A 26,452-nucleotide genomic window follows, 5' to 3' on the forward strand; every position below is an offset into this window, starting at 1 on the left:
TAATACTTCCATGTTCCTAATTTGCTAAGAATGTGTCAGTTAAACACATGGATGAATGACCATAATACTTGCAATAATACTGGGAAGTACCTTCTTCCTTGACCATCAATTCTGTTGCTAGTCAGCTTTTTTTGCAAACTTTTATTAAATGTGGATGTCTTTAATGATTTCATTCTAGCCTAATCTTAGAATTAGCACCTCATACCCTACCTCCTAGACTTTTCTAGACTAGCCTTTGATAAAAGGTTTTTGGTATTCAAATACTGTTCTCCCTTTGTTAGGATCTTCTTATTCTCCATCCACATGGTTAATTTCTTTCTCAGTTTGATCTTTTTGGCTTCTCCCTCAACTTTCTGTTTCAGTTTCTCAGGGCTGCAATCTTCCTCCCATTGTCTCCCTCTCCATGCTTCATATCTGAGTAGTCTAATCCACAAACAGAAATCCAGCCACCATATCCATGTTGATAATTGACATAGCCCTTTGTACTCCAGGTCTATTCCCTTTTGTCTGACCTAAAACCTCAGCCTGCTTTTCTGATTCTCTGTGTGAATTGTTAGCTGCTATGATAATCTCAGGTTGGGAAAACAGAACTGTTAATCGTTCACCCCTTCAGATTCCTCCTCCTCTTCCCCACTACTACTACTCTTAGTCACTATGAACCACTTTTTTCATCTTATCTGTCAGTGAAGTTCAAAATCAAGGTACCCTGTTTGTTTGTTACTTCTGACTCTTCATTACAACATAGCGTCTAAATTTCTTCTCATAAAAAGTCTCTGCCCCTCATTTTCCTATCCCTCTCTCCAGCTGTAAATTCATATGCTGTTTCTCCTCATATCTTACCTACTAAAGCTCACTTCTGTCTGAGTTGTATAAACAAATTCATATGGCAAAAATATTTTCCTAGTCTGCTTCTTTGAATTGTCACTCCTTTTTAATTTCTTCACTGGCTCTTCCCTTTTAACAACTGGAAATACAGTAGTTGAAAGGTTTTGCCTTACCCTTCACCTTGTGCGTTACTCCTTATCAAAATGCTTCAAATTGGAGTGATGCTTCCAAATAAGCATCCTCATAGTTTTTTCCCCTGTTGTTCTCCACTGTTAAGAAGACCCTCATGTAATGTTCACAAGACTAACTCACTACAGTCCTTCAGTCTTGAAATCTGGATTTGTAGGTGAGTCTGACAGCAAGACCTGAGATCAGAAATGGTACCTGAATCAGGAATATGATCAGGAATATGGGTTCATGAACAGATGTAACTTCCCACAGAAATTGAAGAAGTCATTTACCAGCACAGTAACTAACAACTCATAGTCATCATCTCATCTCAAAAAATATTTGTGTAAAGCTTTAAGGTAAATGACATTACTTGGCTATATTCCTTGACTAATTTTTGTTTACCTTGGTCATGACTGGGTCAGTAATTTCAAGAATATGGTAGGGGATATAGGTAGGGATGATCATATAAAAAGATTTAATGAATACTATTGCACCATTGCCGGTGTAAGATGGGTTTACCTCATAGAAGAAATGCATTGAATACTCTTCCACGTAAATGACTGGCAATTCCTTTGCTTCTTGCTGTTGCCATAGCACACCTGGGGACAGATCTGCATCTGATGACTCAGGTTTAATTAAATGTTACATCTTCTTTGTGTTTTTGACTGAAATATCGAAAGGAAAGCATGTAGTAATGCATGCATGCTTAGTCTTCAGCTCCTGAAGTACAGAAAGCTGATACTGGTTTATCTTCACTTCCATGAGTAGAAAAGTACAGCAGGTATTGAGCCTGTCTGTATACCAGGAAGCTGAAGAAAGAAATTCAATGGAGCTTTGGGGTTAGGAAGCTGGCAGAAGCTACATAAATTAAATAATCCATTCCCCATTACTTTAGCTTCAAACCTTTTAAAGGTATTTTAACCAAACTAGTTATGTTTATGTAGAAGTAACATAATCTAGAGTTTATGTCAGGCCTTTTTTACAAAAGCTGAACACATAGAGTCAACTTGATATGTGAGAGGTAATCATATCAAATCAAGTAATAATCAAATAATGCTAGGCAACATATGTTGTTGTATTTTCAAATCTGTGTCTAACAAAGAAAAGACTTGAAAAGACTTACACCGGGTGCACTTTGTCATTACCCTGATATTCACAGAGGTCAGCCATCAGTCTGAGCAAGTGCAGAGCAAGCACAGATGATGTGTTACATGTATTCTGTTAGCATGAAGTTTTGGGACATAAATCCTACCACCAATATTCAAGTCGGTAAATTCCATCTAGTTTTACATATGTCTATACAATGAGAGAGCATGAAGGAACATATAAAAGGGAGGGCAAAAACATGAAGGGCAGAATGAAAATTTTAGCTCTTGCAAGATTTAAGTTCAGTCCCTGATCTACCACAGATTTCCGACATATCCATGATCAAGCTCCTTAGCCCCTCTATGATATAAAGATAATTGCTTTGTTCTGCATCACAGGAGTATTTCCTGATGTGAAGATTAAATCCATTAAAGATTGCAAAGTTGTTCAGATATTACAATGATAACATTTCTACTAGCTTTCCAGTTACTCCTGACATAGCTCAAAACAATTTATCTGAGGCAGACCACAAGGCTGCAAACTGGAATCAGTTAAATAAATAAATAGATAGATAAATATCTGTTTACTAAAACTTACATTGATGCAGAAACATTATAATAGATGAAGTATCCTCTGAAAATAAATAACAGCAATTTAAGAAACTATTTTTGGACTAGCTAATTTTGGTAGATTTATGAAATTAGTGTTTTCTCATGAACAATCTGTTCTTAAACAGTTTCTCAGAATTATTATGCACAAACATGCTTTCCTTCAGCTTCATGCCTGATTTTGTTTTCTGTTTCGATATACATATTTACACTAGCAATTGAATTATACACTCTTAATAAATGAATTCTGTTGAATGTCTGCTAAAGACCAACTTTACTTCTTTAGCTATTTCTTCATATGATTACTCTTGCAAGCTTCATGGTGAAATTGAATTTTTTTTTTTTTTTTTTTAACAAAAAAAGGAACCAGGTATGGAAAGAATTCAATATTGAATGTAGAGATAGAAGGCAAAGATGTTTCAAAGAACAGAGAAAGTACAAGAATACTCTAAGTCATACTAACAAAGTTCTGGGTTGGCATATCCAGGGCCAACTCTCTACTTGGCCAAAGGGCCACTATCTGGGTCACACATGGTAAAAAATATCAGACCTTTTTGAAAGTCCATGAGTTTGGGCTTCTTTAAAAAGAAAAAAAAACAACCACAACTTTTTTCCCACATCTCACATTTTCATATCTCAGTCAAATGCTATGTAAAATACAAGCTAGTCCACAGATAACAGGAAAACAAGATCTAGAAAAATTATCCCATGAATGTTTGTGTGTTTCCACTAAAAATGCTAGAAGAAGAGTGGCATAGGCCTTCCCTTTGGAATTAATGTAGTAATAAATATCTTTTTATTCAAAATACATAATAAGCTATAAATTTCCATGTAATATAACCCAAGTCAAGAATGTAATATGTTCAAAGGTGTTCTAAATGAGCAAAAAAGTCTTGATTCAACATCTGGTATGATTTGAGTCAGCTTTCCATGTCCTGCATGGCTTCCAGCTGCTGCTCCTGAAAGGCCTGGATCTTCTATAGGCATGATTAACCCTGTGCAGATGTCTCAGATGCCCTGGAGCATCTCAAATGGCACTAGTCATCCACTTGTGGACAACCAAATCACTTTTTAAATAGTGTAAGAATTAATGTTAAGATAAGAATATCTTAACTTCTCTCTGAAAATCTCTTTTCAGAGTTTCAGACATGCAGTGCTGAGATGGGAAATTGATGATGACCTTCCTTGGTAGATTAGCTCACATGGCTTGCTAAGAAATTGTCTTCTCTTCTTCAATGCAGGCGGTGGCTGACAGTCATAAAAGGGCCGCTGAACAGGATGGTCACTGTTCATACTTAATGTTTTAAATCTGATTGAACTTGAAATTCAAGATTTGATATCTATCTGAATTTGATGTTTCTTTTTACCTACCCAAGCTGTAGTACCTTTCAGGAAGGAGACATGGATCTCCTTGTTTAATAGATTTCCTCCTATGTGTGCTAAGTGGATAAAGTAACTTACTAGCTACTAGTTTGTACTAGTAGTTCTCTAAAGCACAGTACTTTTAGCAGAACTAAAAATTATTACTGTTATTTTGGCATTGAGTTGTCTCCCTCATGCTTCACACAAGAAGTCACAACAAGGGAAGCGCAACTGTTAGAAAAATCTCAAACCATTAAATATTTTGAGGTCTGTTGACGGTGAAGTCTTAATGATTTCATAGAATAATGCAACACTAATTTGACAGATGAAGTTCCTTTATAAGGGGATGATACACAAACATCAGGCATTTTTTAATCTCTATAGTAGTTTAAAAACCAAACGCCAAGAAACAATCTTCTTTATGACACACATTACAGCTGACATCATGCCACTTTCCAGCACTTGTCTAAGAAGTAGTAAACGTGGCTGAGGGGAAAAAAAGAAAGAAAAAGGGACAGCTCTCTACACAGTGAGGGGCAAACACTGATAAACAGCTTACAGTCAGCAGATCTAGCTCCCCAACCAACCTAAAGAGGCACAGGATTATAGTTCAGTTGTGAGTGAACTAGAAATCCACTTTGTTTATACCTGTTTCATGATAGGCTATAGAAACACCATTTCACCGAAATGATGTTCTTCTTGTTGTTTTAATCAATTTTTCATCCTGGTTTAAAAAATAAAGTATTTTAGTTCTTTCTCTAGAAGCGAAAAAGTGATTTGTCTTTCAGCTGATGAGACTATGCTAGAAATGTGTGTTTTACCAGCCTGTTTGGGTTTCCGTTACCTTCTGAGGGAGAAGACGAAGGGAACAGAGTACTTATGGGAAACAAAAATAGGTAGGATGATGTCTTGCAGTGCCCATCTTTCCCAGGTAGCAAGAAAACTGGGGTGACCTTGGAAGTCTGTTAGGTAAGAATTCATCCATCCTATCCTTCCCTCTTTGAATAATATGAACATGGAGGAGGGAGGGAGGAAGAGATGAATGAAAATGAAACAAGTCAAAACAATTCTGTGTAAAGTCTTAATAGTCTCTTTGGTGCACAGTGTGTTTTATTTAATATACTTATTGTCCTGAATTTTCCCACTTGACTCTGTTCATGCTTAGTCATTAATTTTACACATAGTTGCTTTAAAAGTGCACTAAAGTACCATGTTGGAAGAAAGCCTCTGATTGATTAATCATTTATCTCAGTAGAAAAGCCATGAACATATTTGATTTCCAGCAGCTTCGTATATATACAGCTATAAAATGAGATGTAAATTGCAATAGATAGTAATTTCAAAGAAAATGTGAAAAAGTTTATGTAAGAGTATAAGTGTTGAATGAGGGGGCTCTATAAGAATACTTCGCAACATATATATAACCGTTTATTAACTTCCTTTGCTTTTTGGGTGATAGCTAACAGGATTATGTACCTTAAAGTTTAAAGGTGTAGCTAACAATGACCTATGAACACTATGAAACAATCGTCTATTTATAGGTTACTGCCTGCAATCAATACCACCTTCTGTTTAAGTTAATCAATGTTGTCTTTAATTGATTAGCTTGGGTTGAAAACCTGCCAAAGTGCTGGACTCCTGGGCAGGGGGATAGGGAACATACATATTACTGTTTGGTTTCCATGTATTGTAAGATAATTTCAGTATTTATTCATGGTCAAGGGAATATGAAGCAAAATAAATCTTTGTTGTATGTTTCCTCATTGAGTATTCAGATTTCAACAGTAAAAGACAGACAAACTAGCAAGAGATGTCATAAATGTCTAATGTACAATCTAGGTTTAAAATCTGAACTATACTGGGCTGTCTGCCAAGCCAAAAAAATCAGTAAAACTAATGTCTTTAAAATTTGTGAGCTGGTAAAGCTAGTAAGTCTTATTCTTCTTAGGGGAAATAAAATAAAATATTTAAATTAGTGTACAGGGAGAGAGCCCCCCTTTCTAAAATGTATAAAAATTAGAGCACCTATTTTCAGAGATATACCTTCTGCAACAGTAATGAAATTCAAGGTGGTACACACAGATTAATGTTGTTATTTATTATTATGTATATAATTTCATTGAAGTGCATAGCACTGTACAGATGAATAATAAGTGCATGACCCTGACATTAATACAAGGCATTACACAGTGCAGTCAAAAAGCAGCTGAAGTTTAAGGCACTAATCAGAAGGAAAATGAAGCATTATAAGTATGTGTTACTGCAAATAGGAACAACGTTTAACCAGCAAATATTTTAGGAAGACTGAGCAAAAATAAAATAGAATCGGGTGGACTAACCAAAGGGAGTTAGTAAAGCAGCTCCACTAAATGTCACTGAGGGTTAGACACTGAACTTCTAACAGTTTGCCCCCTTTAACACCACCACTAGATCTGAACATATTTTTTTTTTGAGCATAAGAAAGACAAAAGAGAAGAGCAGTGTAGAAAACACACTATCCTTCAGCTTCTAAAATTGAACAGTGCATGTGCATACGTTTTCATCAATGCATCAATTTGTTTGACAAACTCTGGCATGCAGAGAAGGATCAATAACAAGACAGCAGACATCACTCCCTAGTGGGTCACCAACAGCTTTGCTCCATTCTGTTGTCTTTTTCACACTTTTCTGATAGCTCAGATCACTACTCTTACCTAGAGGTGCTAGAATAACCCTAAGGAGGGCAGTCACATTACAGAGACAATCCTGTCTCATGTCTGCAGTCAACCAAAGCTGTAGGGATTGAAACCAGTTGTCTTACTGAACTTCAGAAATCTTAAGAATGGAAAACTTAAGGAAGAAACCTGGTAATCAGACAGGAAAAAAGAAAAACGCAAAATCTATCTGTCAGATTGCTGAAAGTCGGACTCTCACAAGACATGGTATTTCACAAACATAGACAGACCTTACTGTTTGATGACTCCTAAGCTAAAAAAAGACTTTTTCTTGACAAATTAAATGGAAAATATTAGGTTTGTTTGTTTTTTTTTTTTAAATCTGGCCTAATGGAATAACAGGCTAAGTGGCCTAAAAATCACAGAAAAGTTCACCTCCAAAAAAAAAGCAGTCTGCTGTTTTGTCATTGCTGCTTCACAGAACCTTTTTATATTTCTATGGGTCTAGAATAGTCAGCTGCTTGTTTCCATAAACAGCCTAGCTAAGTAGCAGATGTTTCCTTGGGCAGTTATTCAATATATCTAGAAAAAAAATCGCTTTGCCTTCCAGGCTTCTGACAGCTTTGTTTCCAGCTCCTGACTTCTTTTCCCTGCTGAAATGTTCAACCTTTATAGCAGGCCTGCACAACAGGTGGGCCGTGGGTCTCTTGCAGCTTGAAAAACCATTTGTTTGGCCCATCAGCTGCTGAGAAGCATCATGTACTGTTTGATTTGCCCAGCTGCCAAGAGGCAGCGAGAAGATGTCCAGCAGAAAATGCATGTCTCCTAGCTTGTCACTGATCCCTCAGAATGCATGTACCTCCTAGTCAGCCACCTGGTCAACCAGCAGACACATAGCTCCAGATCATACACACACATTGCCTCGCAGGTCAAAGAAGTGGCGTAATAAGAAAGATTTGGGATATTCAGAAGTAATATTTGGCAGGGGGGGAGGTTGAAACAGAGGTGGAAGGACAATGGGAAAGTAACAATGCAAGGGAAGCTGAAACAGTGTTGAAATGGGTCGTCTGAGGAGAAGTAATGTCACACGGGAAAGTGAAAATGTATTTTCATTCTGAAAATGACCTGATAAATCCATTTGAGAATCCTGGCTCTATACTAACCCCAAGCACCTTTCTGCTAGAAGACCCATGCAATAATAAATGAGTAACAACAAATCCATAGTGCTTACTAAGCGGCAATAAAAATGGAATAACTGATGAGCAAGTGTCAATTGAATCAAAATGCAGAATTTACAAGTTGATATATATTTAACATTTCTAAGATGTTTTAATGAGAAAAAAGACAAGAAAAATCTTGGTAAAATGTATAAAGAATCAGGTGGTTTTCTTTTCTTGGGCTTAAGCAATTAATACTGTAGAGAATATATGACCATTGGTTTACATGGCATTATACAGATGGATGACCTCGCCTTTGAGGAGCCATGGGAGCAAATGGAATTGCTTTTGATTAAGAGGAAGGGGGACACAGAGAGGAACAGACAGAAATGCAAAGACAGGAGATAGAAGCCCTGGGAGAAAGATGCAATTATTGAAGGGACTCTACAGAAGGATAATAGATAAAAGAAATGGACTTGATGCTGGTCATCACAGTCAATATCATGGGCAAAATAAATGAAGGAAAGACTAAAGAAAAGACATTTCAGTTAAATGTGCTGCAAAGAGAACTGATGCCCCCAGAAAAAAAAATAGATGTCCTGTCATTTGAGGATATTGAAAACTATTTTTAAAAAATCATTAGTTAATTTGAGAGTAGTCTTGCACTGGAAATGTGTCCTATCTATGATCAGCAGCCAACAGTAATCTTCTCTAAGTCTACAAACATAATATCATATAAAACTTATGATTTAGAGAAATTAGGACAAGAAGTCTGATGCAGTTGGAATTAGAAATAAAGACAGAAAATGTGACTGGGGGGAGTGACTGAGACTGGTTAAACACATAGATAGAAACACAGAAACCAGGGCACTGGAAGACACTGTGAAAGGGAGCTAGTAATAAGAAATGGTTGGCTGACAGTAACTGAGACTGAAGTTGGGGGACCGAGTCATCTGAAGTCTCTTAGAGGGAGAAATCTTGACAAGTAACTGGATATGTGGCATATGGATAGAGTATTATAAGCCAATATCTGGAGATGTCTGGATCTTGATTAACAAGGATATTAGGTGTAGAAGTTAAAATTAGAGGCTGGAATTATGACTGGATATAAATAGAAACTTGTATTGAAAGGTGAGACAAAAAAGAGGCAAGAGATTATAAAATTTGGAAATGGATATTAGGACTGATACAAAGGCCAGAGATGAGGAAGAAACAAGAATAAGAAAGCTTGATGGAGACACTTAAAAGTGATAAAGGTTGCAAGAAAAATGAAAGGAAGATTCTGTGCCCAAGACCATGAAATGTGTCCCAAGATTGTCTTTATTTATCTCAACAAGCATCTGTAAAACCCCCGCGGCAAAACGGTCATTCCTTAGACCACACTGCTCATAATAAGGTATTACAGTTTATCAGTTATTTTGTTAGCTTTATCACTGTGAATCTAAAGATTCAAGTCCATAAGGTTGTAAGATGTCATCTCACAGTGAAACTTCTGACTTTGTAGTTTACTTGTTAGAAAGAAAACCCTAGGAAATGGTTACCTAGGACATTATTCAAATGGTGAAGCAAAATATTCAACTGTTAGGAAATGCCAAAATTAAGATTTAACATATGAAAGAAATTGAGATAATCATTCACATCTCTTCTGTAAAGCATGATGACTAATGATGAAAGTATTATAAATAAACCAGGTATTATATAAAGCATAAGAACACACATTGAGCATGAAGATACAGAAAATATTGGATAGATATCCATTTATTCAACTACATCCTTGTCCCCTGCACTGAATGAGACAGGGTACTGTGAAAAATACAGTATCTAATCATATAATTAAAGATTATATCATGATGCATACACAAAGACGGTTGAAGAAAGGTGCGGAAGACAACCTTAATTCTACCACTTCCTAATTTTGGAATGCTTGACTTTACAGCCTTGATAATGGCCTTTCCAATAAAGTTTTTGATCTCATAAGAAATATCATCACACATTTCCACATGCTTTTGTCCAAGATTTATACATCAGAAATGCAACTGTGCACACAAGCTTCACAAAACCACCAAAAGTCCCTTTTCAATGTGGAAGTCCTTCAGATAGCTATCTTTCAGACACAAATATAGCAAGAAAGAATCAAAGACTATCATTTGCTGAGATTATTACACTGATTTTGCTTGTTGAAAAATAGATTAAACAAGTTTCAAACCAACACAGAAAACAATTTAGGTTAGGTTTTCAGGCAAATGACTGAAGCTGAATCTAAGCAATTTTTATTAATGTGGAGGGCAGCTGCAGGGCAGCTTTCCCCTAGTACTTAGGCAGCAAAATGCATACACTAGGTTCTTGGTAGGGGCAAAGTTAAGTCGTAATTTCTTTCTCACTCTTCCTCAGTAGCCTTCAGAGGCCTTACAGGTAACTTCATACAGGACTATGCAGTCAGTGTGCTGAGTTGCAGTTGTTTTCTTTCTCTATTCTTGGATCTGTTCAACATCTCCATTTCCTGCCTTGTCCTTTCTGGGAGGGAAAAAGACAGGTGGCCCTGGAAGCTTTTATGTGCATGGTAGCTGAGTGGTTCTTTTTCTTACATCAGCAAAGCATAGCCTCTGAAGCCACTTAGTATTACACTTAACTGCGCTGTTAATATGAGCCTACAGAAGAGGTGGAGAACTAGAAAAAGGTGAGAAGAAACAGTTGGTGGGAAAGGGCTTAGAAAGCATAAGTTCATTTTTCTAAGGGACATGGAGAGTAAGATAAAAGACTCATTTGGAGAAAGGCTGATAATGTGCTAGAAGGAAAAAAATATTTGCAGCAGAATAAGGAATTGAGGTATGAAGTTTTGATTGATGGACAAAAGGAACAAAAATTGCCCTAGAGGAGGATGCGTAATTAAGGAGAAATTGACCGAAAGAGTGGAGTACAACAGGAAAACTTTGAGGACAGGCAAAGTGCAAAGGGTCTCTTGGAACCCAAACAGACATTTGGGAAAAAAAAAAGATAGGCCTGCAAAATCACAGGAACTGAACAGAGTGAGAAGACTGTTAGCAGAAAATGATGGAGCTGGTTTCAGAAGCAGCTGGAATGATGGCATGCAGAAGTTAGAAATTAATTGGAAGAAAGTAGAAAAGGTACAGGCTGAGGCAATTGCTAGAAAATAGGAAAGAAATGGAGAAGACAAACAAAATAGCAGCCTGAGAGAGAGAAAATTTGGTTAAGCTTCTTGTTTTTATCAGGATAACTTTGGGAGAAAAGCACAAAACAATTTGGGAGTGATTTGGGAAAAGGAAGACATGACATGACAAGGGACCATGGAAAGAATGGTCAATGGGGAAGACAGTGCAGAAGCAGAACATTTTTAGAGGAGTTTAGATAATGCGTAAAGGGAGTGGTGTTTAAATGGAATGAAGATGAATGTACAGGACTTGGGAAAGAAACTACTGGGAGACAGAAAATTGGGAATGTGGGATTTACAGAGGAAAAGAAAAATTAATAAAGTAGGCAGACAAATACATGGTAAGTAACCAGATCGGGAAGAAAAAGTTAATGGAAATAAGAAAGTAAGAGCGGCAGTAAATGTCATTGTTCTAGTGCTTAGTAAGAGGTCTGGTAACAAAACAGTATATAAAAGTCAAACATTATCTTTGTATGGTACCTTTTTGTGTGGGATGAGGGGGTCTTGGGAAACCGGATTGGGAGCTAGGCATAGGCATCTAGTGAACCTACAATATGTATGGAGAAGAGGATAATCAGCTTTATTATTATTTTAAACAGAAGCAAGAAAGAAAACATTTAAAACCAGTGTCTACACCAGTTCCTAATAGCTTAGTATCTGTTTGTATCTGTTAAAAAATATGAGACCCATAATTGGGTTATTTATTATGATTATTTGTTAGCATTTTATGGATATTCCAGCAAACTGTTATCTACCCAGTATTTAAAAAAACCCAACCCCAACCCTAAAATATCCTGTATTGCTTCTTTTGATAGTCAAATTTCTTTTTATTACCTCTCCCATTTTACAAAAGACTTTGCATGAACTAAAAGTTAATCTGAATGAGTGCTACATGATGAAAAATAGAACAGAACGTACCCCCCTTATTGACAAATGCAATTACCTTTTACGCTTAAATTAGTCCTATTCCTTACTCACAAAAGTGATAGTTAAAAATATCATCATTAAATATAACTTCAAGTGGACAAGTATCCTTTTATTTATAACATATAGTAGATAAAATCTTTATTTTTAGTTATGATTTCCTTGAGTAATATTTTCTTAAATGCTGAAATTACACTTGGTATTTCAATTATTTCACTTCCCACAGAACACTGCAGCTTTCCTACTTTTGTTTGATTAGTTATAGAACTGCATAGCATGCTTAATACAGTAAGTTGAAAAAAAATTAATGATTGTGGATAAGGAGACTATTAACCCAGACATGCTTTGATACCAAGATAAAGATATATTTTTGAGAGGAATAAGAAAGGCATAAGTATTTCCCTAGTAAGTATTTTTTCCCAGAACCTGAAACATGAAAGAGACAGTATTATATTCTTTATTATGGAATATATTGTATATTCTATATAATAATTCTTCTATACTGCATTCCAGAGTACACAAAATATCATTTACAGATAAAATGTAAGGACATAATTGAAATTTTGCAGAATTGGAAAGACATGGTCTTTGTTGCCCTGATGAAAATTCAAAGTAGCGTTGGAAAAATCCCAGTTTCACCCATTGGAAAGCTTTTGTAGAGTTTTGCAGCTAAATTCTCCAAGGAGCCCATCTGTACTGAGCATGCTTTATCCCGGTGCTGCAGGAATGAAGCAGTTCTTTCCCTGCAACTCTCTCTCCTCATTCCTGCAAAGAGCTACTGTGCTAAATATTGAGAAGAACAGAGAAATTGTCTTTGCTTTTCTCTCAGTGCTTTGCTCCCTGATATCCAGACAGATGCAAGAAGAAGAAACAGAATGTGTACTGAAAGCAGTAGGGAACGTGAGCTTGATGGGGAGGCGAGGGGAAGCAGAGAATACAGACGGAGATGTGGTGCAAAACAGGAAAGGCTGGTAACGGGGAATGTCAATGCAGCATGGACTCTCAGAATGGCTGGACAAGAGGAGGAGGCAACAGGAAGGGTCAGAGACAGGGGGTCACTGAGAAGAGAAAGAGCTTGTAATTAAAGAAATAATCAGACTGGCATGAAACTGAGTTCAGAAGAGAAAGCTGGAAGAATGTGAAGTTAGGAAAAAAAGAAACACAATGTAATGTAGAGCCAGGAAAGAGTGAGATTAGCCATTGACAAAAGCTGGAATTGGAGTGAAGAGGAAGAAACTAGGAGGAACTGGGACACAGAGATACGGGAGTAACAGGGGTAAGTGCTAAAGGGGACACAGACAAAAGGGAGTTTACGGTGAAAGGGAATCCTCCTTCCAGTATTGGAAGTGAACACAAAGAGTCCTGACACTTAGCATTAACTCGTCTGCCATTAACTATTTCTTGAACTATTTCTGAAACCGGTCAGCCTCAAATGGCTGATTCACAACGACAATAAGCTCCTACAGTTACATTTTTGTTGTAGGGTTACATATTGTGGTAGATCTAAAAGTTCTCAACTGTTGTAAACAATTAAACAATAAGAAATTGCAACTCTATTTCTTGCTTCTTCTTTCCTTTTTTTTCTTTAAAAAAAACCCTATTTTAATTATATGTTAAGACTGCAAAGTAGAGACAGGAAATGTCAGAATTAAGGTTGCCTTTGCAATGTCATCCAATATCACAATCAGAATATATTATGGTCCAGTCTTTAATTAAATAATCATCTGTGGGTTGTTTTTTTTTTCCTTGCACCACCTTGGATAGATGAATCAAGGAAAGGTCATCATTACTGAGAATGTTGCTTGTAAGTCCTTGATTCCATTTGTTGCAGAAATGGATATATATGAAATGAGCATAAGTAAGCGGAGGATAGCTGGAAAAGAATGGATAATTGTGGTTAAAAAGCTGAAGTGCTGTTCCTGTGTAGTCTGGGATAAGTCCTTCAGAATACATACTTCCAAAATACTCAGTAATTATGTGTTGCTCATTTTATAAATATCCAGCTTGGTATCTCAGCCCATAAATGAAACTGAATTCAACAGGAACAGTGATTTTAAATACACTGAATACATCAGCCAAAAATGCAAAGTATCCTGAAAAAATAGGTCCTAGCTACTCAAAAGTTAAGCAGTTTGTCACCTTAATCTTTCTGTGACTCTATTGCCCAGCTTTCAAATGGGAATACTATAAACTTCACTTCCTTGCAGGAATGATCTGAAGATAAAGTAATTAATGTTTGAAAAGAGCTCAGATACTACAGTGACTAGTATAATAGAATGGCCTGCCAAGAAATTAGAAGTCTGTCTTTGCACCAAACAAAATAACAAAATGACTGGATTATAACAAAGTGACATAATGACTGGATTCTTACTAAATTAATTACGTCAAATGGTGCTTTGAATAAGGCATACATTTTATGGGAAGGAAAGTAGGATTCTGGAATAACAAACCTCATAACATGTACCCACTTCCCAGGCAACATTTAATCTGGCATACTCCAACTTCTGAGTTACTGACTTTGCAGACATAACTTGCTTTAAATCTAAATGTTTTTGTTTGTATACATGTGTTTGTCCTACATAAGAACTTATTGCCTCTTTTGTATTTATTATATGCTCAATACATTAAAAGCTTGTTGACTTTTTATTCTGTTGTTAAAGCCTCCTTGTGGCACACCAGTAACAACTCTTTAGGAGTTAGAAAAAGTGATTAAATAACACACAGAAGATGTCAAATGGTACTGTTAAGATGATTGACTTCGAAATGCAAAATAAAGGCAATTGAGAGTGATTACTGGAGCTAATCATTTTAGGCTTGCCTCTGAAAAATGCACCTTCATTTACAATTGAAAACAAATGCTATTTTTACTGTTTAGTATTCATGTAGGTAGATTTAGCCTGTTGACTAGAGAAGACATTATAACATAAATACTATCTTAAAAATTTGCTCTTTACTAATATCTCTTGGTGTGCAATATATATATATATATACACACACATTTAGATTCACAGGGGAAGTAATATGGCTCTCTTTAGTATTTCTCATATAATTTTACTCAGCAGATTTCTTTTATTAAAATGTAAATAATGGGATATGGTAAATGAAAAATCCAAGAGGGGAATAAACAGATTATTTATCATTAATGCTCAGAGTAGCTTATTGAAACATACCTTTCAGTAACTGCCACTGAATATTAGCTATGAAATTTTCATCATGACTTGAATGTTACCCATTAGGTTTAGCCATTTGTATAGTTAAAAGGCTCAAAATGTTTCGAATATGCCTTTAAAAACATTGTTATCTCAAATCTAACCATAGATATTCACAAAAACTGCATTCAGTGTGTCTGAGATTCAACCCAATATTGCTTCAAATTAATTATTCTTCTTTAATTGTGCTGTATAAACAGAAATGACCTATTAATTTAAAGAAAATCTATCAGTACAGAATGTATTCTCTCTTATAAACAAGCAAGATGAACTTGACCTTGTTTGAACTTGTTTTGATGTGGCCCAGATGGTAGGCTACATGCTTGAATAGCAGTCTAAAGCTGAGGAAAAACTCATATAGCAAGATCTAGATTTATAGCCTTTTGCAAATTCCTACCTTGTATTGTCCTTTCAGCATCTGTTCTGCCCCCGCTGCGGTCAGCTTCTATCTCTGGGGTCAGAGAGTCTAGAAACATAGAAAGGTAAGACTGACACATATTTCATTTGATTCTTATAGCCCTTTTTACAACCTGTTACTCCAATGCTGAATTACAATACAATCAACCTTTGTCAGTTTTTTTAATGTTGAACAATGACTGGAGGCCAGGACAATTTTTTGTTAGACTAGGAAGATTAATGAGTAATAGATTTTTCAAGCATAAAGGGGGGAAGAGAAAGAAGAAGAAAAAAAAAATTGACTTCTCAAGCTAATAATATAAAATTGTCCTAGTTTGGACATTCTGTCTAGTGAGTTTATTTGCACATACTATATAAAGTGAGAAAACAATAAAGAGAGAGGCATCACTTGAATGAAGGAAAGAGATTTTCTTTTTTTTCCCCCTCCTATCATGTTATAAATTTTCAATATAACAAGCTTCTTTTGGCACATAAATTGAAAATTAATGACACAGAGGCAAAAATTGGTTTCTTACCATTTAGGACCCTGAGACTATCTGTTGAAGCTGCCTGTTTCAGTGTCTGTTCTGCTTGCTCCCGTCGTTTAGTCTCAAATTCAAGTGCTTCCTGCAATTTCCTCTTTGCCTTCTTTTCCTTCTTTAGCCTTTTCTGAATTATTGCTAGGAAAAAAGAAAATCAGTGTGCTCAAATTCGGATCTGAAATGTGGCTACATGATTACCTCTTAAGAGTTCCAAGAAACGCTACAACTGCAACAGTTCATATAAATTGATTAATTATACAATACCAATTTAAATTACTTGAAATTTGCTGGAATCACACCGAGATATTCTAAGAGCTACTGTTCTATACCATGGTATTGAAAACTGTGGTTGATATTCAGCTACAGCATATATTTTTTTTAATAAACAGATGAGAATCTGTGAATGTCCAAATCAGAAAATCTTGGAACCGGCAATGAAATGTACTTTTTGCATCATCTGACGTAGATACGCCTTTGTCTCTGGAGGTGCGGTGTTTTTTCGGGATTAAGTCCACCATTTTGTTATTGCCCATAGCACACACTTAGTGTACGCACAGGGATGAAGTTCTCGCCGGCCTGCCCGCCTGCAGCTTCTCCCCCACAAGAGGGAGCTCCGGTTGCTTGGGTGCCCGGGCTGCAGGAGGAGCTCAGCCCCCACCCTGCTGTGGTCCTCGTTCCTTAGGGAAAGGCCCTGAAGTTTCTAACTCCCCTCCAAGCTGCTGCTTCCTGCAAGCCATCCCACCTGTTGGTGCCCGGTCTCTTCCCCATATTTATTTCTTATCCACATTTCCCTCTGTCTTTCTCTTTTCTCTTGCTCTCTGTCGGCTCCTGTCCCATCAGCCAACTAATCTTGAATAACTCATAGCAAATCCTTTACGTGCTGGACCCCCCAGCCAAGTAAGTATTACTTTGCTTTGTCAAATGTGAGGGAAAACATTAGGAAGGGAAGGAGTATTTTAAAATTAAGCATTAGAAGGCCCTAATTTAGAAAAATGTTTTCCTTGTATTTCCTCAGTTCAAATTTTACAAGGAAAAGGATTGCAAGATCAGGAAGAAACTTCATCACAATTTTCTTTTCTATGTTACCAGTGACTTACAACCACAAAAGTAAGACTTGCATGATCCCTAACTGAAGGAACATATCACAGGTTACATTCCTGATGGAAAAGGATAACGTGAACAATTTTTCTACTCGATAAAAGCCAAAGTGAGCCTCTAAAGAAATCATGTAAAGTCGTAGAGCATACCATTATCTCCCCCACCACACCCCAACCCTTCTCACATAGCACTTTTAGGGTTTTCGGGGATATGCATGTAAGCTTTTTTCTCATAAGACCTTCCTGGATAACCTTTTCTTGAAGAGTCTGTTATTTTGACACTAACTAAAAAATTATCTACTAAAGTACTCACTAAAGAGTTCTTTACACACACTAAGAGAATTATCCTTACCAAAACCAGATACCAGGTGATACTAGGTTTGACTGCCAAGATCTATCTAGCCCTGTATCTCACTCCAAAGCAACCTCTGGTACATGCCTAGAGATGAATGCTGGGAAAGGTAAAAATATACTTCCACCAGTTCATACTCCCCATTTCCAGTAGTCTGTGACGGTGGTATCTTTCTCAAAATGCAAACAATGAAACTTTTAAAGGGAACTGTCATTGTTATTACTATTTAATTTATATGTTAAGAATAACCACTTTTTGGGTGATCTTGGATATTTTGTGTTGCTATACAGAACTGTTGAGACACAAAATGAATATAAGCACATTCCCTGTAGTCAGAAGAACTACATAATTTACATCTAAGACACTGGAATTTTGGTTTTCTCATTTTGTATAGTACCAACTACTTTACAGGCTAATTAGCTTATACTATCAAAGAACATCTAGTATCTATACAAAGGCTAAACTAAATACATTTTGAATCATTGCACGGTTTTAATGTTTTCATTATAAGTACTTTGAAAGTGATTGCAATAAATGAGAAGGAAACATATGTTGCTTTCTGAATTAAAATGTCATCATGGCTGACACATTGTAGATGTGACTACAGCAGTCAGAGCCAGAATTAGCAAGCCCTTACTGTGTAGCTGCTCACAGAAGAGATATTATCCTACTTTCACCAGTTGATGAGACACATCCTACAGCCTTAGGAATCACTAATTGGAATATTTACAAAGAAGGAAGGAAACAGTACAGTAAATAAGCGAGCAGCTCTGTAGAACATACAGTAGCAGCAGTGAATTTAACGTTCCAAAAAAAGGCAAAAATATTCAGATGTAGCCACTAAAGAAAAAGATATTTGACTTGTGTTAACATGGCAAGTGAGAGAGACATGTTGCCTAATGCTGAAGATCCCATTCACTTAATGGGTTTTGACCTGTATGTGACACAGTGACTCGTGTTTCTATGCTGTAGCTTTTAAGTGTATTTCAGTTTTTTCATACGGTATCTCTTAACTTAACAGGGATATGGTACACTTCTCCCATCTTGCTCATGCTTCCATTAAGACATGTGAAACTTTCTTTAAGACATGACACTTACTTGGCCCCTCACTACAAGAAGGATGTTGAGGTGCTGGAGCGTGTCCAGAGAAGGGCAATGAGGCTGGTCAGGGGTCTGGAGAACAAGTCTTATGAGGAGCGGCTGAGGGAACTGGGGTTGTTTAGCCTGGAGAAAAGGAGGCTGAGGGGAGACCTCATCGCTCTCTACAACTACCTGAAAGGAGGTTGTAGCGAGGTGGGTGTCGGTCTCTTCTCCCAAGTAACTAGCCATAGGACGAGAGGAAATGGCCTCAAGTTGTGCCAGGGGAGGTTTAGATTGGACGTGAGGAAAAATGTCTTTACTGAAAGAGTGGTTAAACATTGGAACAGGCTTGGTTTAGTGGGTGGTGGTGCTGGGTCGACGGTTGGACTCGATGATCTTAGAGGTCTTTTCCAACCTCAATGATTCTATGATTTTATGATTCTATGACACTTGCTATCTGGAAAACTAATAGTAGGTAAAGCCTCCTATGTATTTTTCTACCTTTAATTGAAGAATAAATTCTCACAATAATTAGAATCTGGCCTTATTTTTTCTCTCCTACTTGGATGTGTTCATTTTAAAGAATAATCCATTACCTTTGTTTCTTTTGTACAGAAGTGTCCACTAGCAGAGATAGTCATCCTCATTATATTTGCTTTGCTGCATACCACCATTAAGTGTTCAAATCCATTCCTCTTTGGTCTGACTTTTTTATCAGTGCAACATCATCATTAGAAGGATACATATAAAAAAGCAGGTAATGCATCATGCTGAAAATAACATTGTCAATTATTTCAGTATCCTGAACAAAATAAGGGACTATCCCATGCTCTTTCCTGACATACAACTTTGAGTGAAATTCATTTTGCTTAATTTTAACTGCTCAAAACATATGTGTCTAGTCCAGCCTAGTCAACTATATTCCCTCTGGAGTTAAAGGGAAGAGAAAGAAGTCTTCACAGTGTAATTGACCCCACCCACCTGTCTGAGAACAGGATGTACGAATCTCTTTCTTTATTGACCAGAAAGGCAACTTAAATTAACTTAAATGAGGTGCTTAATTTTTAGATGGCAAAACTCAAGTAAGGTCAGATGGGTCCCCCCCAACCTTTTCTATTGTGCATGTGATTGCCTAACTCTAAAAAGGAATATATATTTGAGCAGTTGTGAGACACAGAGGTAGAAGGATGTGAAGAATAACTAAGCACTTTTACAACACTACTTTAAAAGTGTAAGTAGTGCAACTGTACTGAGCAAAATAGGCCAGTTGTGGACAAAGGGATGATTCATTGCACAGCTGTGATAATTGTTAATAGTAATTGTCTTTAAAAATGTATTCTCAAAAGCTAAAAAAGGGAAATTAATGATGTGACAGTCCTACCCTTTAATGGGTCAAGGCATGAAAGAGGATTACATTGTGTACTTACCCCTAGCATGTTAGTTAAAGGTATAATGATACTGGTTATGAATCCAAGTGTTCTTGGGATTCCCTATTTAGCCGGTTGCCAGAAAATTAAACTGGACAAAAAGACAGTTATAACTCTAGCCCTGCAAAAATACATATCTGACTCGTCATGGTCTGTGTTAGACAGCAAGTGAGCCCCAGAGGTTAACTGTCCCTTGCAAAGTAATTAGACACTATTAAAGGGCAAGACATACATATACAGAAAAATGGACCCATAAAGAAAGATGGGAACATGCTCGTAATGCAAATAGATAATACAAATCACTGTAAACTGCCTTACCTTTACTATCAGTGAAATTATTTAAAAATCTTTAACTTGTATATGCTTTACAGTGGGCTGATGCTAATATTTGAAATGCTACTAATGCTGCTGCCTTATCAAGAAGAACCTTAACTGTTACTTCTACAAACATGTGTTTGATCTACTATGCACTATAAAGGGCTTATATATTACTATTACCTTTATATTTATTACATATGGTTTGCCTAAATATGCAATATATGACCTTAGCACGTAAGAGCAGAAACAAGAGTTCCTAAAACCTTGCAGATTCTTAAATTTGATACAAAATGTCTTTGTATTAAGTAGCTATCCTTTTTCATAATGATCACAACCTGCCAAAGTCCATAACAGCACCTATGGTATTTATAATTGTGTTGTGTATTACTGATGTAACAAGTAATATTCAAGAAAAACGTTGAGAAAAAGGGAGGTCCTTGTTCTAAGTTTCATGAAGACCCTATGCAGAATCAAGCAGGTTGTAAAACTTCCTGCATTGCAGTCAGCCTGGACATAACATGAGGTAAGGGGGAAAAGTTTTGATCAAACACAGGTGTTTGATAAAAAATTAGGTTTCCTAAGGAAATAAATTACAAGGTATTTATGTCAGCTTAATTAAGATACCTCTGTTCTTCTGCTCCACAGCCAACTGTTTTTCAAGTGTTTCCCTCAGTTCTCGTTCCCTGAAGAGCTCCATCTTCAGCTCTGTCTTTTCCAGTTGGACCTGTTTCTCTTGAGCTCTGGCATTGTCTATAGCAACCTTTAGTAGACCCTGTTCAAAGATAAAGTTGGATAATGTTTGAAGAATGTTAGAACAGCTGACATAATAAATAACTTGGGTAATTTTTCCTTGATTAGTCATGTGAGATTTTACAAATTAAATAATCCTGTTACTGGGTCAAAGCCTCCCAATTATCAACAGCAAATTTTTACTGGAATTAATTTTAACAGGTGGGCAAAAATCTGTAAAAAGCCGGGAGTCAAGTTTTCCCAGAAAACGCAAACTCACCTTTGACTGTGCATATAACTAATGTGAAAAAGTTATAGGGATAGGTTTATTCTTTGTAACAGATAAAAGAGACAAGCCTACATCAGGCGCTTGCCTGTGACCAAAACAAAAAGCTGTCCCATTGAAAAAGAACTGGCAGTCTCACAGTCACATCATCCACAGAATGGCAAATTCAATCTCTAGCACAACTCAAGCCAATGGAAATTACCAAAGGGAGAAAGGCTCTTTTAAAGGCTTGCCATTTTGCTCCTTATTGTTGGTAATCATTACTATTTTCAAATATTTTCATATTTTGTAGAGTTTCCAAGGAAGATAGGGTTACTGGGATGCTAAGCAGAGGACAGTCACAAAGCAGGAAGATATCTCTGTTTTGAAAAGTCCGTTCCCTGACCTTGAACAATTGTTATCTCACAGCAGAGAACAAAACACAATCACCTCTCAATTTGTTGATCTGGGATGGTTGAAATAAACTCTACCTTTTTTTTATTGTTATTGTGTCAGGAAATAATGATTCAGCCTATTCTAAACTTCTCTTGAGAATTTCAACTTCACAATTCCTTCTTTTTTGCAAGGAAACAGGAAGATCACGGCACAGCTAATAACTAGATAGTTAGGACACTGAGATAGGGTATGAAACAGAGGAGGAGAAACAGAATTGAAATAAATGAACATGGAAAGAGGAAGGATTTCCTTTTCCATTTTCCAGAAGCCTGGCCATCAGGCTCTTAGGTCTACACCTGACTCTCCTCTTGAAGCTATCATAATAGAGTAGATAATTAAGCATGGATATGCATATATGAACCTCGATGGATACGAACCTAACTCTTCTGTATCCTAGGCAAGTCTCCTGACAACTTAACTGTAGAGATAACTTGACCCAACAGAGATTTAATTACTGATACAAAGCAAAACAATGCCAACAAGAGAGACTGAAGCGTACTCCCCAATAGCTCTGCTAGGGAAGCATTCAGCTAAGAGATAAAAGGTGTGTGAAGACCTGGTTTCAGAACAACCACACTACAGACATGAAATCATGTCCCCCAACTCCCAACTAAGCTTCATCACCTCTCAGGCTCACTTCCTAAATTGGATTCTGGGTTGCATGTTTTTTCACTAAAATTGTTTGAAATATCTCAAAAAAGGAATGGAAAAAGAAGGCAGCATGATGATACTTGAGAAATGGAAAAAATACTTTTCATGAGTGTTACTCTGCACATTTATCCCACTAGTCTTCCCAATGTCAATGCCTGCTTTGAAATTTCTGTCCTTCAAACTCCTAAGTCTGTTTTCAGAGCTTGTTATTTTCAGTACTCCTCATCCTCATTCTTAACAAAATTGTTGCCTCAAGTGTTGTCTCTTTCAGAGCTTAATGCTTTGCAGCTCTATTACAAGTCCACAGGAGCTGAAAGAACTCAACACCTTCCGACTGCAAGGCCCAGATGGACACCAAAATGATATACACTACATAAGTATAGAACCACATTTGAAAATATTTAACAATGGTAACACAACAAATGTGCTTACATATATGTTTAAATTTTTAGCAGTTTTCCTTAAAAAGAACCAAATGCTATTCTAAAATAGCTAAAACACAAAGGTATTTTGTGTTGAATGTTAAACCTGTATGACTACTAAAGAAAACCACATAAAGCTAAACATAAAGCTCTAGACATATGCAAAGTAAAACAGAATTTGAAATATTTGTAAAGCCTTTCCAATCTATTTTTAAAAAAGTTAATATCCACCTGAATTCTGTTCCCTTCCCCCACCATATTCTCCTACATTTACAACCATCGTAAACTATGTTTTCTATACAGTATGCATTTGAAATGGTAAGAAATTGAAGTAGGAGTTGTTTATCAATACTCGCTTCTGGCTTACGTTTAAACTCTAGAATATTTTAATCTCCTCCAATTCATCACTTACTGGAACATGTGATTCATCCAAATCACTAATAAACCAGATCAAGTGAAATTACCTGAAAAGTATTTGTTGATGAAAAGTGTATTGTCAAGTAAGTTTAAAGCTGCAAACACTCTCCTCCCAAATTCTTACAATCCATCTTGTTTAACAATAAAATCGAGCTGCTAAAGCAACTGCCATCTTTACTCAATTCAACTACATTCATGTACATGTTTCTTCTTCATCAGGAACAAACAATTAGTAACAAATGAAAGAGATCATTACATCAAGTGCCCTTTTAGATCACCCCAATTAAAACTTTAGTTTAGCTGTATTTTAATTCTAAGATACCAAATTCTAATTTTCTGCTCTGATTGCTCTTGTTGACTTATCTTTGAAAGATGTACTCTCAGTGCAAAGCCTAGAGATTATTTAGCAAGATGCCAATGTTGGCACCACTTAATGTGTTGATTGGTTGTATTATCAGTAGCAGTTTAAAATAAATTACTATTAAACTATTATTGTCCTTGGCTGACAAAACACAATATTTTGGTGTTCTTTAAATATGAAACAATCATTATGAATAAACATGGAGAATAATGCTAGAGTGTAACACTGATATGTGTAATTTTATATTAAGAATTGCTGCAAAGTACGAAGCTGCTAAAAGCATATTACATTTTCTATTGAATTTCTACACCACACCTCCTCCCCCAACCTTCCCTTTTTTTATACTTGCTAACATAGCTAATGGTAATACATTACCTATTGCTGCTGATTATGTCTGAAAAATATTAGCTTTTTGGAGCCAAGACTCACTAGGGACTACTTATAAGCTACACAAAATTAAGTTTCATTTTTAGAAGTTAAATCAGTGCACATCAGTAGGCGTCCAATGTGAAAAAAAAATCTGCACTAGAGCCAAACTGATGCATATGCAAAAGTGCTGTTGCTGCCAATGACAGCTCTAATGCAAAAATACTGGAAACGTTCAATATCTCCCTGTATTCAATGCAGAAAGGGGTGAGAAAAACAACTAAAAAGTACAGCATCGAAAAATCATCAGTGCCCCTTGGAACAGGAATAGCAATTTCAGAGTTGCATGAAATTCTATTAATTCTCCCAGTGGATCAGCTGTAAAAGATTATACAAAATACAGTATGTCCAACTTGTATTTGCTATGGCTAATCCTCTAACCCGATATTAAATCAATATGCTGCCAATGACAATGGGAAATGCAGTGCAACACAGGACATTAACAAAAAGAAAATATTTCCCTTTAGGGAAGGTCAGATGTTAGGGAGGCTGGATAATGATAATTGTAGTGAACATGCTCAGGTTCCAGATTTGTTTTTAATACAGCATGGCTCTATCTAGAGCCAGACTTTAAACATGGCGTGCCATTCTTCCCCTCTGTGTCACTGTTAAATTTTTTTTTTTATTTCAATGTAATGTCAAAACTGGAATTTTTTCCCCTGGAGATTTATAGATCATTCTGATTTTTTTTTTTTTTACTTTAATGCACTTGTTTTAGTATTTTCCACTGATAAATTCTTCAGAAATGTCCCAAGTTAAGTTGGCATATGGTTGATGTTTCTTCCAATTCTCCGATGTATCCAAAACCACCATTATGTTAGGGCAGACTACTGACCCTATAGAAATTAAACATATATCAAAACTCGACTCAGCCTTAAAGCCAGTATTACCCATCATTATTTTTAAAAAATACAAATAATGTGTTGCCTATTTTGAAAGGGGTCAAGGGGAAGGTAAAAGCTCTTTCTCTTTCTAGCTATGTCTACAGTGTGTTCCACCTAACATAATTTAGTTAGCTACACATATCATTCTGTTTTTTTTTTTTTTACTTTAATGCACTTGTTTTAGTATTTTCCACTGATAAATTCTTCAGAAATGTCCCAAGTTAAGTTGGCATATGGTTGATGTTTCTTCCAATTCTCCGATGTATCCAAAACCACCATTATGTTAGGGCAGACTACTGACCCTATAGAAATTAAACATATATCAAAACTCGACTCAGCCTTAAAGCCAGTATTACCCATCATTATTTTTAAAAAATACAAATAATGTGTTGCCTATTTTGAAAGGGGTCAAGGGGAAGGTAAAAGCTCTTTCTCTTTCTAGCTATGTCTACAGTGTGTTCCACCTAACATAATTTAGTTAGCTACACAGTTATATGTGACATCAAAATGGCTTACTACTTAGTCCGATGGTCTATCTAGAAGATCACATCCTGTTTCCAACAACCGCCCACAGTGAGTGAAAAAGGAAAACTAGAAGAATGAGGCATGCACACAGTGAAACTTTCCTAGTCAAACCTTCTAGCTTCCAGAGATTTGTAGCTCAGGGGCTTCCACTGGCGGCAAACTTTTTAGCAGGGCCTGTTGCAACAGGGTAAGGGGGAATGGTTTTAAACTAAAGGAGGGTGGATTTAGACTAGATATAAGGAAGAAATTTTTTACACTGAGGGTGGTGAAACACTGGAAGAGGTTGCCCAGAGAGGTGGTAGATGCCCCATCCCTGGAAACCTTCAAGGTCAGACTGGATGGGGCTCTGAGCAACCTGATCTAGTTGAAGATGTCCCTGCCCATGGCAGGGGGGTTGGACTAGATGACCTTTAGAGGTCTCTTCCAACCCAAACTATTCTATGATTCTATGATTCTATGATTCCTTTTGCAATATTAGCTATTCATGGTGAAAAAACTTTCAAATAACATTGCTTCTCTTTTAGTCAGGAAATTGTATATAATTTCTATGCTCTTATCATTAAAACTATCTAGTGAAAGGCTTGCAAAAAAAATCAGTATATACATTTTTAGTTAACTTCACAGGTTAATTTTTGAATATTTGCTATTTGTAACTGACTGCTGACTTAGAAACATAAGCAAGGTAAGATAACACAGCTTGACTATCTCTACAGATGACTCCAGAAAGACATTTTTGTAATATCTCAGATTGAATATCTCCACCACAGGTAAAGGCATATTGCACAAGTATAAATGACATTTTTCCATTAATACTTTCTGTGAAAAATAAAAACATTCTCTTGAATTTTAGCAGAAGACAAATAAAATAACATGAAGTAAAACTGTGATTTTTACTTTATCCAGTGTTTGCAATATTTTTCTCTTGTGTATTTAGTTGTA

The 26,452-nt window shown here is 36.4% G+C and overlaps 1 protein-coding gene across 1 annotated transcript in view; it reads right to left on the bottom strand.

Moving 5' to 3' along the window:
- Positions 1-26,452, bottom strand: part of DACH1 (dachshund family transcription factor 1) — a 213,215-nt gene that overhangs the window by 18,793 nt on the left and 167,970 nt on the right. Inside the window, 3 exon segments of the mRNA XM_019472688.1 lie at positions 15,563-15,631; positions 16,098-16,241; positions 21,002-21,149. Of these exon segments, the coding sequence (XP_019328233.1) occupies positions 15,563-15,631; positions 16,098-16,241; positions 21,002-21,149 (361 nt within the window).

The sequence above is a fragment of the Aptenodytes forsteri genome, unplaced genomic scaffold, assembly GCF_000699145.1.
Source record: "Aptenodytes forsteri isolate BGI_AS27 unplaced genomic scaffold, ASM69914v1 Scaffold51, whole genome shotgun sequence".
Lineage (NCBI taxonomy): Eukaryota > Metazoa > Chordata > Aves > Sphenisciformes > Spheniscidae > Aptenodytes > Aptenodytes forsteri.